Here is a 16,307-nt window from a genome sequence, read left to right on the forward strand (position 1 = left end):
TGCTTCCTTCTCTCTGCCTGCCTCTCCACCTATTTGTGATCTCTGTCTGTCAAATAAATAAATAAAAATCTTTAAAATAAATTATCTAATACTAATCCAAACAAACTTTTGGCTATTACTACCACTTTATAGGAAATACGGAGGAAAGAAGAATACATTAAAGGACACCACAGAGAAACAATCAACAGAATTCACTTTGGAAAATTCTATAAGACAAACAACCGGATTTCTTCAATAAGTCAATTGGGAGAAGGCAGAAATTCTGTTTCTGGGTGAGATGCACACTCACAACAGACTAGAACTCTCAACCAGAACTAGAAAAGCCATGTAAATGCAGAATACAGAAAACATCTGTTTGAAGGGGTTAGAAATCTGCAAATACATGTGGGGGTTGGGGGGTAGGAAGGGAGGGAGACAAACTATGAGAGACTCTTCTATCACAAAACAAACTGAGGGTTGTGGGGTGGGGGGGTGTTAGGGAGAGGATGGTGGGGTTATGGACATTGGGGAGGGTACCTGTACCCCTGGGGCTAATAATACATTATACGTTTATAAAAAAATTTTAAAAAAAGAAAGAAATCTGGAAATGGAAAAAAAAAAATCTTAAAGAAGTGATCTGACCACTTTCACCCTGGGAACATTTGCCCACTCAGGACAGAGGAAGGAGGCCAAGAATCCAGGCTTTACACTCATGGAAAGCTGATGCTGGAGGGCAGAGAACCCAGCAAAGCCTCCAGAGGAGTCTTGAATCTCAAGAACATGACCAGTTTTCACCTGAGAATATTTCTCCGCAGAAAGAAAACCACAAAATGTGCTGAAACAAATGGTGACATAAATTGACCCACTCCCCTATACCTTACTTCCCTCCACACAAAAAAATAAATTGGTTGCCAGAATAACCCATCAGTCCTTATTGATCTAAAATTTAACTAACGTAATTTATACCTGCAATGAAAATACTACAAAATAATGTTACAGAAAAGTACTTAAAGTAAAATATAAATGTATTAATTAATCCAAACACATATAGAACACTTGCGCCTTTTTGGGGGGACAATTTTATTTTTTAATATTGTAGTTTTAAAATTGCTCATTGTTATTATTATAGTAATTATAACATAAAAAGGCCAGAGAGGATTTATGGGTTTGTTTTCAAATTTATGGCTATTATTAAGATAGTATTTTTGACTGCCTATCTTAACAAAAATATTTTATACTAAAGGAAAAATGTTATCCCTTAAAACAGAGAAAAACACAGTAAAAGAAAGCCCCATTATCTCTTAGACTGAAAAAAATCTTACGTACAGCCAAACTAAACTTGGAAGATAATCTCCATTTACACAAAACGTCTCATCTTGGCCATGGATTTTAAATTTCATAAAGTCCAAGTCATTTGTACCTTTCAAGAGTTATAAGTACAAAAAAGTAAAATGAAATAAGGAACAAGAAAAGGAAAAATGTCTAAGGATTATTACTATAGGCTTCAGTGGCAAGTTAAGACATTTGATCTACTCAAATCTATAAAGGAAAGCCTTGTGAATTTAAAAGTTTTGGCTTACATCTAGACTGTGAAAGCCCATAAGGCTTTTTGTGAAATGAGGATTTTACACACATACACATACAGAAACACAGACATATTAAGATTATATTAAAACTTCAAAGTAGGAGGCACCTGGGTGGCTCAGTTGGTTAAGCTTCTGCCTTCGGCTCAGTCATGATCGCAGCATCCTGAGATGCAGCCTCACACCTAGCTCCTTGCTCAGTGGGGAGCCTGCTTCTCCCTCAGCCTGCCATTTCCCCCTACTTGTGCTCTCTGTTAAATAAAATTTTAAAAATCTTTAAAAAGAAAAAAAGCTTCAAAATGGGAGAAAGATTCAAAATTGTAAGAATTTTTCTTATGAAAGAATGGGCTTACATAAATATTATTTCAACAATGATCGCACTACAAAGAAAAAAGTGACTACACTTAATGACTGCCCCCTCCATTTAGGATCTAAATATTTTTGAAATTACATATTTTACTGTAATAAGTAAACCTGATTGAAAAGATGTTTTATCTAAAACCTTATGCAAAATCACAACATGTACTGGGAAGTCAGGATGCCGATGCAAATTCCCACAGCATTCTGAATTAACCATTTATAAAACAAACATCTGAAATATGGAAAAAAGTAGAATGTTCTTTCACTAAACTGTTAAAAAAAAAAGTATCTATCTGTTAGATAAAAGAAATAAACAGGGATAACAGAAATGAATATCAATGTGTGTATACATGGGTTAGTATAACCACATATATTTCCTAACACTATCAGGTGAGAGAGCCTAAAAGCAATTAATACTCCAGTATCAAAAATCATACCAAGAGTCAGATATTAGTTTCTAAATACCACTCTCCAATAGAAACCAGGGCCCCCTGGAAACAAGGCTGGGACAGGAAAAAAATAGTAGCCTAAAATATCTTACAGTGTCATAGAGGAAGTGCTTTAAAAAAAACAAAGAGGGGTGCCTGGGTGGCTCAGTCGTTAGACATCTGTCTTCGGTTCAGGTCATGATCTTGGGGTCCTGGGATCAAGCCCCACATCGGGCTCCTTGCTCAGCTGAGAGCCTGCTTCTCCCTCTGCCTGCCCCTCCCCCTGCTTGGGCTCTCTCTCTATCTCTGACAAATAGATAAATAAGATCTAGGAAGAAAGAAAGGAAGGAAGGAAGGAAGGAAGGAAGGAAGGAAGGAAGGAAGGAAAAAGAAAAAAGAAAAGAAAAGAAAAGAGAAGAAAAGAAAAGAAAAGAAAAGAAAAGAAAAGAAAAGAAAAGAAAAGAAAAGAAAAAGAAAAGGGGTACCCAGGTGGTTCAGTGGGTTAAGCATCTGCCTTTGGCTCAGGTCATGATCCTGGAGTCCCTGGCATGATCCTGGAGTTCAGGGATCAAGCTCCCTCCTGGGCTCCCTACTCAGCGGGGAGTCTGCTTCTGCCTTTCCCTCTGTCCCTCCTCCCGCCCCCCCAAGCATACTCTCTCTCTCAAATAAGTAAATTAAAATCTTTTTTAAAAATTATTATTTGGGGCGCCTGGGTGGCTCAGTGGGTTAAGCCGCTGCCTTCGGCTCAGGTCATGATCCCAGGTCCTGGGTTCAAGCCCCGCATCGGGCTTTCTGCTCAGCGGGGAGCCTGCTTCCTCCTCTCTCTCTGCCTGCCTCTCTGCCTGCTTGTGATTTCTCTCTGTCAAATAAATAAATAAAATCTTTAAAAAAAAATAAAAATAAATAAATAAATAAATAAAAATTATTATTTATTTGAGAGAGAGCGAACACACCCATGCGTGGGGGGAGAGTGGTGGAAGGAGGGAGCGAGAATCCCCAAGTGGACTCCACACTGAGTATGGAGCCCAACATGTGGCTCAATCCAACAACCCTGAGATCATGACCTGAGTGGAAATCAAGAGTTGGTGCTCAACCAACTGAGCCACCCAGATGCCCCAGTCAGGGAAACTTTAAAAAGAAACAGGATATTTGAATAGCCTCAAATTATCTTTCCCTTATAATATTAACTAATTACTATGGATGGTTTTAACAAATGTCCACAAATTTTTTGATACTCCTTCCTTCTGGAGGTGGAGCTTCATTCCCCAATTCTTGAGTAATAAGTTGTGTTGATATCATACACCCCTTAATATGATGCTATGAGGATACTTCACCTCCATGGTATTCTTCCCAAAAGTCCATGCATGATTTCTGGTATCAAAACATATTACAAAGCTACAGTAATAAAAAGTGTGGAACTAACAAAGACAGACACAGACACCAGTGGAATAGAACAGAGAGTTCAGTGGAATAGAACAGAGAGTTCAGAAATAAACCCTCACATATATAGTTGAATGATCTTCAACAAGAGTGCCAAGACCAGAAAATGGGGAAAAGACTATGTCTTCAACAAATAGTGTTGAGAAAACTGGACAGCCATATGCAAAAGGATAAAATTGGATCCCCACCATATACAAAAATTAACTCAAAATGGATTAAGGACCTAAATGTAGGACATAAAACTCTAACAGTCCTAGAAGAAAACATAAGAAGGAAACAACAGAGTGAAAAGACAACCTACAAAATGGGAGAAAATAATTGCAAATCATATGTCCAATAAGGGATTAACACCCAGATATTAGGATAAAAAACTCCTATAACTCAACAACAAAAGTAACCTTTAAAAGTTACACACCTGGACAAATGACCCGCATAAACATTTCTCTAAAGAAGATAAACAAATGGTCAATAAGCAACTAAAAAGATGCTCAACATCACTATTATCAGGGAAATGCAAATTAATAGCACAATAAGATATCACTTCACACCCATTAGGATGGTTACCATCAAAAAAACAGAAAATAACAAGTGTTGGGCAGGATGTAGAGAAACCAGAACTCTAGTACATTACTGATGGAATTTAAAATGGTGCAGCCACCATGGAAAACAGTAAGGAAGTTTCTCAAAACTCTAGAAGTAGAATATCATATGATTCAAAAACCCCATTTCAGGGTATTTATACAAAATTAAAAATAGGATCTCAAAGAGATATTTATAATCCATATTTGTTGCAGCATCATTCACAATAGCCAAGAGGTGGAAGCAACCCAAATGTCTAATCAACAGATGTATGGATAAAGAAAATGTGGTATATACACATAACAGTATACTACTTCAAAAGGGAAATCCTGCCACATACTAAAACACAGATAAAATTTGAGAACGTTTTCCCATGCTCAGTGCTGAGTGAAATAAACCAGGACAAACACCGTATGATTCCACTTACATGGGCTACTGACTCCTGTCAAAGTCATGTAAACAGAAAGGAAAATGGTGGTTGACAGGGGCTACAAAGAGGGAAAAATGGAAAATTGTTCAATGGGTACAGAGTTCCAGATCTGCAAGATGAAAAAGTTCTAGAGATGTATTACCTAACAATGAGAATACAGTTAATACTACTCAACTGTACCCTTAAGAATGTTTAAAGGGTAACTTTTATATTGTGTTTCATACCATAATTTTTTTAAAAGTTCACAGAAGGAAAAAAACATTAAATCTGAATTGACATTACACAAAATACCTACATCCATACATTTCAAAAATAAAATTTTCCATGACCTTTAAAAGATCTGTACTAGAAAAAAGGACATTAATGGGAAACTTGGTGAAAGCCAAATAAAGTCTACAATTAATAGTAAGCAAGTAAATGAGCAAAAAATAAATCTATCTGAAATTATGTTGTAACACAACAATCTCAACACAGAGATCAGAATTCTAAATAAAGAAAAAAAAACACTGAAAATTAAAAGATTTAAGAAAAAGCCATCTATCAAGTACTTTTAAGGGAGCTAGTTACTGCTGAAATAATAACAGGAAAGACTGAAAAGGAGAGCAGACCTGTCATCCAAAAGATTACTCAAAACACGTTAAAAAGAGAAAGCAAATAATTCCCAAATCACAAATTTCCATGAAAGAGCAGGCACACTGGAACGCTGACAAGCGTACAATAAGACTGAAGTTCATTTAAAATGGTACTGGGGGGGCGCCTGGGTGGCTCAGTGGGTTGAGCCGCTGCCTTCGGCTCAGGTCATGATCTCGGAGTCCTGGGATCGAGCCCCGCATCGGGCTCTCTGCTCTCTCGGGGAGCCTGCTTCCTCCTCTCTCTCTGCCTGCCTCTCTGCCTGCTTGTGATCTCTCTGTCAAATAAAAAGAAAAAAAAAAAAAATCTTTAAAATGGTACTGGGGAGTTTTGCTTTCCCTTCTACTATGGGATTGCCCTCTTACCATAAAGAGGTATAAAACTAAACAAAACATATGAAATAACAATTTTCAGACAGAGGACAGTATGTAGCACAGCCCTATGTTCTCTAAGAGAACAACTAATGAACTAAGCTCTACAACTGCACCCGCTTACTGCCTAAAAGTGCTTTCAAAGCCACAGAACAGGGAGGGAGAACAAACAGAACCTAGCAGTCATACCATGTTAAAGAGATGGAGATGAGAGTTCGAGGAGGCCAAACCAGCTAGAATTTACAGGGCAGTGTAATGGAAAGGAAGAAACTGCACAAAGGGAGGGCTCTAGAGATCAGCAAAAGGTGTCCTCAAGACTATGGCTAAGTAATGATTTGTACATTAGTAAATTCAGTCTCCAAAAGGCCAGGAGGGGGGAAAAAAAAACACCACTCAAAAGAAAGAGAGTGAACAATCTCAGGCTCACACACAGAGCTTGGAATAGTTCACAGTCCTACCAGCCAGAGTAGAGAGATCATAAAATATAAGGGAACTTGGGTAGAGTCCTCAAAAGAGTCGAATCTTGTATATGGACAAAAACTATTTTGAATTCATCATAAAACATACTAGGAAACCTCAAAATAATCAAAACGATACACAAATAACTAAATGCCAGAACAAAGTCCAACACTCTTTAAAGGAATACTATAAAATGCAGCACTCAACATAAAATCCAATGTCTGGAATCCCATAAAAACTACAAGGCATGCAAAGAAGCAGGTAAATATAGACCAAAATCAGGATAAAAGCCAATAAATACCAACAAATCAGGTTATGATAGAGAAACAGAATTAGCAGATAAGACCCTAAAGTAAGTGTTATAAATCTTTTTAGAACTTTCTTAAGGACATAAAGGGAAATATAAAGACAATGAGGAGTGAAATGAAAGCTATAAAAACTATGCAGACAGAACTATTGTACGAAAAATACAACATCTGAAATAAAATGATATTGAAAAACACACTGAATATGATTAGCTGCAGATTAGACACTGCAGAAAAAAAGATCAATGAACATGAAGTCAGAGCAAAAGAAATGATCAAATGAAGCACAGTGGAAAAAAAGAAAAGATTGGAGGAAAAAAACCAGAGCCTCAGTGGAATACTATCTAGATAACTAGCACACTTAAAATACAGTCTCAAAAGGAGAGAAAGGGGGAGGAGAGATGGAAGCATTTGAAGAAATACTGGCCAAATATTTTACAAATTTAATGAATATCACAAACTCACAAACCTAAAATCTCAACAAACACCAAAGCAAAAGAGGCATAAGGAAAACCATACCAAAGCACACAATAACCAAATTGCTGAATACCCAGTAGCAGAGAAAATTTTAAAAGCAACTAAAGAAAGAAACAAGACATTATGTACAGAAAAACCAAGATTGACAACAGTATTCTCATTGGAAAGCTAGAAGAAAATGGAAGATAACTTCAAAATGCCAAAAGAAACTGTCCATGGAATCCTTCCCAGTGAAAATCTTTAAAAAATGAATGTATAATAGCCACATGAAAAGACGCTCAACATTATTAGGCATCAAGGAAATGCAATTCAAAACCACAATAAAATACACTTCACACCTTGGCTGTAACAAAAAAGATAATAACAAGTATTGGTGGGAATGTGGAGAAACTGGAACTCACATACACTGCTGGTGGGAATATAAAATGGCACAGCCGCTTTGGAAAACAGTTCTGCAGTTCCTCAAATAGTTAAACATAGATTCACCATACATGCCAGAAATTTCCCTGCTAAGTATACAAGAAAGATGGATACACAAAATAGTGTGTATACAAACTGATGTATTTTATGTATTCCAAGGCTAGAGCAGAGAAAATACAAATAGCCTAGAACATACTGTGGTACAAAAAAGTAGAAAGACTCAGAATATAGAGAATATACCAAAGGAATACGAGTGAACAGGAAGCCTCCTGATGGCCAAATATGGGCAATTTGAACAACAAAATAAGTAATAATAGTAACAGATTATAACCAACAGAATAAACTAAGAATCCAATCCTGATCTAAACAAATTATAATCAAATACATGAAAAATGGGGAGCACTTCTTTTTTTTTTCTTTCTTTTCTTAAGATTTTATTTATTTAACAGCATAAGCGGTGGGAGCGGCAAAGGGAGAGGGAGAAGCAGACACCCCTCTGACAGGGCTGTGGGCCTCGATCCCAGGACCCTCATGACCTGAGCCAAAAGCAGATGCCCAACCGACTGAGACACCCAGATGCCCTGGGGAGATTTTTTTTTTTTTTTAAGATTTTATTTATTTATCTGTTTGTCAGAGAGAGGAAAAGCACGCGCACGCAAGCGAGCACATGCACACAAGCAGGCAGAGCGGCAGGCAGAGGCAAAGGGAGAAGCAGGCTCCCTGCCAAGCAAGGAGCCCAAAGCAGGACTTGATCCCAGGTCCCCGGGATCATGACCTGAGCCAAAGGCAGAGGCTTAACCAATTGAGCCACCCAGGCGTCCCCCTGGGGAGCTATTTTTTACAATAGAATTCTAGCCAATAGAAATCTATTATTCCTTCTATAAATTGTTCCCACTATAAATGTAAAACGAAAAATGGAAACTTTAAAATCACCTTTTGGTAAACACCACAATAACTATTTCAAGCAAGAGTCATTAATATGTGCCAAAATTTGGGGCAAACATATGAGAAAATACTATTTACAGAACTTCAAAGTATCTTCCACAAGGTATTTACTAATTGCAATGGGAAATATAGTAACCCTTACAGGGAAGAAATTTGTCAGACAACTGACCAAAGTTAACATCACTAGTAATGGGACAAATCAACACCATATGCTTCCTGACATGATGTACTAATAAGTACATGTCACTTCTGTACCCTAAAATGCATAACCTAAATTTAATCAAAAGAAAACATTCGACAGGGTGCTTGGGTGGGTTAGTGGATTAAGCCTCTGCCTTTGGCTCAGGTCATGATCTCAGGGTCCTCAGATCGAGGCCCTCATTGGGCTCTCTGCTAAGCAGGGAGCCTGCTTCCTCCTCTCTCTCTGCCTGCCTCTCTGCCTACTTGTGATCTCTCTCTCAGTCAAATAAATAAACTCTTTTAGAAAAGAAAAGAAAAGAGAAGAGATTTGACAAGCCCATCTCACACAGTTATAGCAACCAGAAGAGCTATCCCATCACGCAGTAAAGTCGGGAATATCAAAATACAGTTTCTCAAACAAAGGCAATTACAATGGAGCAAAGATAGTCTTTTTAGGATACAGTGCTGGAACAAGTGGCCATCCACATTCAATAAACAAAAACAAAAAAATCTAGGTATAGACCTTACACCCTTCAAAAACAACTGAAAATGGATCACAGACCTAAACATAAAAAGCAAAACTACAAAACTTCTAAAAAATAGGAGAAAACCTAGATGACTTTGGGCATGGTGATGACTTTGCAGATACCACACCACAGGTTTGAGCCATAAATAGACAAGCTGGACTTCAGTGAAATTAAAAACTTCTTTTTTTTTTTTTTTAAGATTTTATTCATTTATTTAAGAGAGAGAGAGAGAGCATGAGCAGGAGGAGGGGCAGAGGGAGAGAGACAAGTAGACTCCCCGTTGAGCACAGAGCCAGATGCAGGGCTGGATCCCGGACCCCGAGATCTTGACCCAAGCCAAAGGCAGACACTTAACCAACCCAGCAACCCAGGTGCCCCTGAAATTAAAAACTTCCACTCTGTGAAAGACAATGTCAAGAAAATGAGAAGACAAGCCACAAACTGGGAGAAAATATTTGCAAAAGACATATCTGATAAAGAACCATTATCCAAAATATACAAAGAACACTTAAAACTCCACAGTATAAAAACAAACAGGGGCATCTGGTTGGCTCACTCAGTTAAGCATCTGCCTTCAGCTCAGGTCATAATCCAGGGTCATGGGGCTCCCTGCTCTGCGAGGAGCCTGCTTCTCCCTCTTTCCCCCTCCCCTCTTGCTATCTCTCAATTAAATAATCAAAATCTTAAAAAAAAAAAAAAAAAGACTTTTAAAAACAGACCAAAGATTTTAATAAATACCTCACCAAGAAGATATACAGATGGCAAATAGGCACATGAAAGATGCTTCATATTATATGTCATCAGGGAAATGCAATTAAAATAATAATGGGATACCACTATACACCTATCAGAATCCAAAATCCGGAACAGTGACAACACCAAATGCTGGTGAGGATGTGGAGCAACAGAAACTCTCATTTACTGCTGGGGAAAATCAAAATGATACAACCACTTCAGAAGTTTCTTATAAAACTAAACATACTCTTACCATATAATTCAGCAATTGTGCTCCTTGGTATTTACCAAAGGAGCTGAAAACTTATGTCCACACAAAAACCTGCATATGGATGTTTATAGCAGGTTTACCCATAACTGTCAAAACTCAGAATCAATCCAAATATCCTTCAATTAGTGAATGGATAAACTACAGTATCCAGAAATGGAATATTATTCACCACTAAAAAGAAATAAACTTTTAAGCCATGAAAAAACATTGGGAAACTTCAATGCACATTACTAAGTGAAAGAAGCCAATCTGAAAAGGCTACATACTGTAAGATTCCAACTATATGACATTCTGGAAAAGGCAAAATTAAGGAGAGAGTGAAAAGATTAATGGTTGGGGGGAGGGTAGGTAAATAGGCAAAGCACAGAGCATTTTTAGGGCAATGTGAAATTACTCTGTACCATACTATAACCATAGATACATGTCAATATGCCTTTGTCTAAAGCCATGTAAGGTACAATGACAAGACTGTACTCTATGGACTTTGATAACACTGTGTCAATGCAGGTTCAACTGTAACAAATGTAACACTCTGGTGGGAGAATGTTAATAATAGGGAAAGGCTGTGCATGTGTGAGGACAGGGGTATATAAGAAATCCCTCTGGTGGGGGAACAGGGTAACTGGATGATGGACATTAAGGAGGGCACCTGATGTGATGAGCACTGAGTGTTATATGCAACTGATGAATTATTGAACACTACATCTGAAACTAATGATATGCTATATGTTGGCTAACTGAATTTAAATTTTAAAAATTAAAAAAAAAAAAGAAATCTCTCTGCCTTCCCCTTAATTCTGCTGTGAACCTAAAACTGTTCTAAAACAAAACTTTAAAAAAAAAAAAAAGGGTAGTTTCTAGGGCACCTGGTGGCTCAGTCGGTTAAGTATCTGACTCTTGATTTCCACTTAGGCTCGGGGTCCCAAAACAGGCTCCACGATCAACAGGGAGTTTGCTTGGATTCTCTCTCTCCCTCTCTCTCTGCCCCTACTGATTCCCTTTCACTCTCTCTATCTCTCCCCTCCCCCAAAATAAATAAATAAACCTTTAAAAAAAAAAAAAAAAGGACATTTCCCCCAAAAGCCTTAAGCCTCACAGCCATAATAACATAATAATACACTGATCCAAGAGGAGTTAATTTATAAAGGGTCAGTGAAGTTAAAAAAAAAAAAAAAAGTAGGGGTGCCTGGGCGGCCCAGTCAGTTAAGCGGCTGCCTTCAACAGAGATCATGAACTTAGGGTCCTAGGATCAAGCCCTTCCTTGGGCTCTCTGCTCAGTCAACGATGAGTCTGCTTCTCCCTCTCCCTCTGTGATCTCTCTCATTTTCTCTGTCTCAAAAAAAATAAATAAAATCTTTAAAAAGAAGAAAAAAAGCAAAACAAATCTAGAAACCAAATCTAGGTTTCTTGGGTTTGGTATTATTTCTACTACATTAAAAGAAGCCATTAAAAGATGTGTCCTTATCATTAAGCCTACATGATACATCAAGGGGGGGGGGGGGGGACAACTATCCCATTCATAAATAATTCCTGAGGGCCTAATAAATTCCTAATAAATTTTAAGTATTAGGGGCACCTGGGGTACCTGGGTGGCACCTGGGTTAAGCACGTGACTCTTGATTTTGGCTCACGTCATAATCTCAATGTCCTGGAATCCAGCCCTGTATTGGGCTCCCTGCTCAGCAGAAAGTCTGCTTGAGGATTCTCTATCTCCCTCTGCCCTTTTTCTGGCTGGCATAAATAAATAAATCTTTAAAAAAAAATTCTAAGTGCTAAAAATAGAAAAATAAACAAGAACAATACAATCCTTCCCTTCAAGAAATTTAAATTCTAATTGGTAGTGGGGGGGCTGTTAAAAAACTGAATAAATTAGATAACACATACAAAGCAGTTGGAATAGTAACTGTCATATAGTGTTTGAAAAATATCAGCTATTATTAGCCATACATGTTACCTTTAAGTTTTTGAGTAATCAGCCTAATATATGTTAAAAAGAAAATCTTATTTGTCCAATTCTCTAAAAATCAAGATATTCTTTAGATGGTTTCTATATCAAATGTCCTTATTTTTGATCAGCAGGCCATCTTTTAAAGAACCTCCCCCGTACCCAATCTATCCCTTGTAGACCTATCCAGAGGTAGATATGTCCAGTCAGATTTCCGTACACAGAAATGTGAATCACTGGAGAGGCTGCAGGAGATAAGAAACGCTCAGTTTATATGGCTAAGCTCCATAAGGACCCATCTCTATCAGTGTTATCCTGGTTCCTGTCCTTCCTAAGGTCTGCTGTTCAGGTTGTCCTTTAGTTCTGTCCTTCCAATAATTTTCTTTTTCGTGTTTTAAAACAGCCAGAAGTTGTATATCTTACAAAGAGCCATATCTGATACAGTTAAGTAATGTAAGATCACTCTACAAAAAGGAGTGTTCACAAACACAACTGCCAAAAATCAAACTAAACATTATTAAAATGAGAAAATTTTACTATTTATAAAGTATACCTCACTAAAACAGGTGGGGGAGGGGGGAGGGTGGTAGTGGGTTGGCTATTTAATTTAAAAGCATAAATAGCACAATTATACTGGATAATATATTTTCAGGTTATTTTCATATACACTGATTATATTGTGTTCTACAGCTAAAATGTTCACATAAGAAACACTTCTTAGGTTGTCTCAGTTTAAAGTAGTCCCATTTAAAGTCAGGCTGCATTGAGTGCAGTAATTTTAAAATAAGAGATGTTACTCTCTAAAAACTGTCTTACTAGTGAGTGAAATAAAGCTCACAACATAATGATCATATCTTGCTTTCAATTTTATTGACAACACCCTACAGTACTTTGCTTAATTATTTGTTTTGCTTACATTTCCACTCTCTATTTAGTCTTACTTTACAAGCAGCCTATATCACAGCAGGAAACCCCTTCAAAATGCAAACCTCTCCAGCTCTAGGAAAGACTGAAATTAGGACAGCCACACTTGCTCATGTTTTACATCGCAAGAATTTAAGAAATGCCATATTTGGCCATCCCATGCCTCATTCACTAAAAAATCTCTAGGACAGGGACTTCAAGGAACACATGAAAAAAACATGGTTATCCTACTTGCCACCAATCAAAAAGCCTAAAGCACATGCCAAAATGTATTCATTCACCTTAGTAAATCCATAATGGATCTGTTACCATTAGTATACCCTAATCACTTTTGAGACATTTTATATTTAAAGGTTAGTAAAACGTATTAAAATAAAAGGACAAATAATGAAAAAAGTAGACTAAACATCCAAATTGCACATGTGTGGGTTATATGCTGAACTCGGCCTATATTTCCTACCACTGCCTTTATTTGCAAATAAATGATTCATTTTAATTTTAAACATTACAAAACTCAAAGTTTTGCTCTGGTAACTTTCAGATTTAGCTACTTTATAACAGATATCCTTTTATCTAGCAACTTCCAATATTAAACTCAAAATTGTTAGTTCCTTCTCCAGTAAAAATTAAGCCATCTGATCCCTGATCTCCCAAGAATCTAATCAACTTTATAGTGGGGCTTTTAGAACTAATTCCTAAAGTATCCTACTACTGTCAGCCTAGATAGGTACACCACATAGCCAGCGAGCATAAAAAAAATCAAATTTAAACTACTCCAATTCCACCTAAATTCAAAACTGAGTATCTCCCTATAGTGTCTCAAGCAAACAGCTGATCTGGTTCAGCTTAATGTTTCAGTTCTCACTGCTTCTTCCTCTAGTTTAGCAAAGCAAACAAAAGAAGTAATTCAAGTTTCAACACAGTATCTGTGTAGAAAACCAAAAATATGTCCAAATGAAAACCTTGTTTTGCAACATTAATATTTCAGCTTCCCAGCTTTTCTTCCAAGTTTTAATTACCACATGAGTTCCTTTCCTACAACAAGACCCAGAATATTTACAAGACGAAAAAAAGTAAAGCCCAACATTCACCTACCCAACATTTGGCAATCCAACAATACCAATTTTCAAGGAGGTTCCAAATCTTCCAATGATTGGGGGTGGTTTAATTCCATCACCTCCCTTTTTGGGGGGCATCTGAAATGTCAAAACATACATATAAACAAGATTTTTTATACTCCCCATTAACCAAAAGCACATTTCATCACACAAAATATATTACTGAGTAACAAATTAAGAATAAAGCATACTGTATATACCAATCCAAAACCAACACGGAGCTAAATCCAGTTTTTCAACAAAAAATGTAAAAAGTTCTATAAATAGATCTGATTCTGATAGCTGTCAAGGCAGTCACTCCTAAGAAGTCCTGGAAAGATTAATCTAAAAATATGTGGCACCATAAATCAAAAGAAACTTAAAATTTAGTTGCCAATCTTCCATCCATACTGTTCACAAAACAGTTTCTTCCTTAATCTGATACATGGTTACAAAACTGAAAGCATTCAGAAGCAGGAGCACAGATAAGAGTCAGATTATCCATGCTAGTACTACCAGCAACCAAGTCACCTCCCCCAAACCATTCCGCTTATCTGGAACCTGTTCTTTCCCATCTTCCCCACAAGCACCCTTCTCACGCGGATGAACACACACCAGTATCAGGGTCGTTCCGACCAAGTCTCTTCCACCTTTGGCACTGTACGTACGACTAGCAACCTCCAGAATCTACCTCCAGTTATTTACAGCCGTAAATGAATCCACTAACTCTTTTTATTTCCAAATTGAAACTTTCCAGGTCCTTGCTAACCTGGCTCCAAATTCCTAAATTCCTCCGTGCAGAATTAATCCCACTTTCCTACTGCAGGCTGAACTCCCGAGGACTGCTAACCTCATGTTTAATAAACTGGGAACTAAAACTGTCCCTGCCTTCTGGCGCCTGCTGAACCTCCCGCGGCCACGCTGAGGCCCTGCTCACGAACTGATATTCCAGCCTTTTGATCCCTGACCCTAGTGCCAGGGATCTCCCTTCTCAGGGTCTTAACTCACACCTGCTCCCAGCCAAAGGCCAGGGCCCTGAAGCATGAGCAGAACCTCTCCTGCCCTCTGGCCTCCTACAGAGGGGTGGCCGACAGCCCTGCCAGAGCGGACCTCTACCCAACATCTCCCCCCGTGGACTGGGCACTGGTCGTCCCGGCCTCTGCAGAAGGCTTCCCCCAGAACGTGCCGGGCTGAGGCGTGGGCTGCTCGCAGGACGCGCGGCCTAGTCAAAGAGCGCCTCATTCATCCTACACACCCTATGCCGCCCGCTGCCCTCGCCCATCCCGGCCACCTGGCCCTAGCCTCACACCGGGCTCCGGGCCACGGGCTGGGGCGCCGGAGACGAGGCTGGGAGCGCGTCCCCGGGCTCCCGGAGGGACTCACCGTGCTCAGGCCGGGCGATGACACGGGGTCCCAACAGCAGCGGGAGACGGGTCCTGCCGGCAAACGGGAGGCGGGGAGGAAGGAGGAGAAAGCACAGGCCCGGCCCCTCCGCCGAGCAGCACGCACGACGGCGGCGGAGGTGGTGGCGGCGGCGGCGGCGGAACGGGCGGGCCGGGCGCCCGGCAGCACCTGCGCGCAGAGCGCGCGCCCCGCCCCACCCCTCGCTCCCGCCCTCCCCGTCCATTGGTCCGACCAGACAGGAGGCGGGAGCAAGGTGGGAGGAGCGGGCGGCGAGGGAGCGGGCGGGAGGAGGAGCCGGAGCCGGAGCCAGTCTCGCTGAGTGCTTCCCCAATTCACACACACACGCACACAGCTCTGTGCCCGATGCGCTGGCACCGGGAAGGCGCGCCTTCCGCCCAGTCAGCACGTGGAGCTCCTCCGCACCGGGTCTCCGCTTCCCTTCCAGAGCCGCCCCGCGTTGCCGCACGCGGTCTCTCGTTGGCCTGCAGTCCCACATATCACCCGCGGGATCTCGAAGTACCCTTGGCCCGAGCGCCCGCACGGAGACCGGTCGCCTCAGGTCTGGCGAACAGCCGCGCCAATCGTGCGGACCTCCTGGCTGCTAACCGAGTCCTCGGGAACAACGGCCCCACCCGCCATCCTTTTCCAATAACTCTTCAGCCAATCCGGTGCTGTTAAACAAACTTTCTTAAAGGGGAGAAAAGGGGCGGGGGGAGGGCGGGCAAGGGAAGCTTATGATCTAAGGATTCTTTCATCAACTTAGAGTTCAAGGGTTTTGCAAGTACTGGAACCCATAATGCGTTTAATAGGGCCAGCTT

The 16,307-nt window shown here is 39.8% G+C and overlaps 1 protein-coding gene across 1 annotated transcript in view; it reads right to left on the minus strand.

Moving 5' to 3' along the window:
- The window catches only part of OLA1 (Obg like ATPase 1), a 180,668-nt gene extending 165,017 nt beyond the window's left edge, over window positions 1-15,651 (minus strand). Inside the window, exons 1-2 of the mRNA XM_047722194.1 lie at window positions 15,469-15,651; window positions 14,084-14,184 (exon numbers count right to left, since the gene is read on the minus strand). Of these exons, the coding sequence (XP_047578150.1) occupies window positions 14,084-14,184 (101 nt within the window). The 5' untranslated portion in view covers window positions 15,469-15,651. The remainder of the gene's footprint in view (window positions 1-14,083; window positions 14,185-15,468) is intronic.
- Window positions 15,652-16,307: the final 656 nt, after the last annotated feature.

Source organism: Lutra lutra, chromosome 3 (assembly GCF_902655055.1).
Source record: "Lutra lutra chromosome 3, mLutLut1.2, whole genome shotgun sequence".
NCBI lineage: Eukaryota > Metazoa > Chordata > Mammalia > Carnivora > Mustelidae > Lutra > Lutra lutra.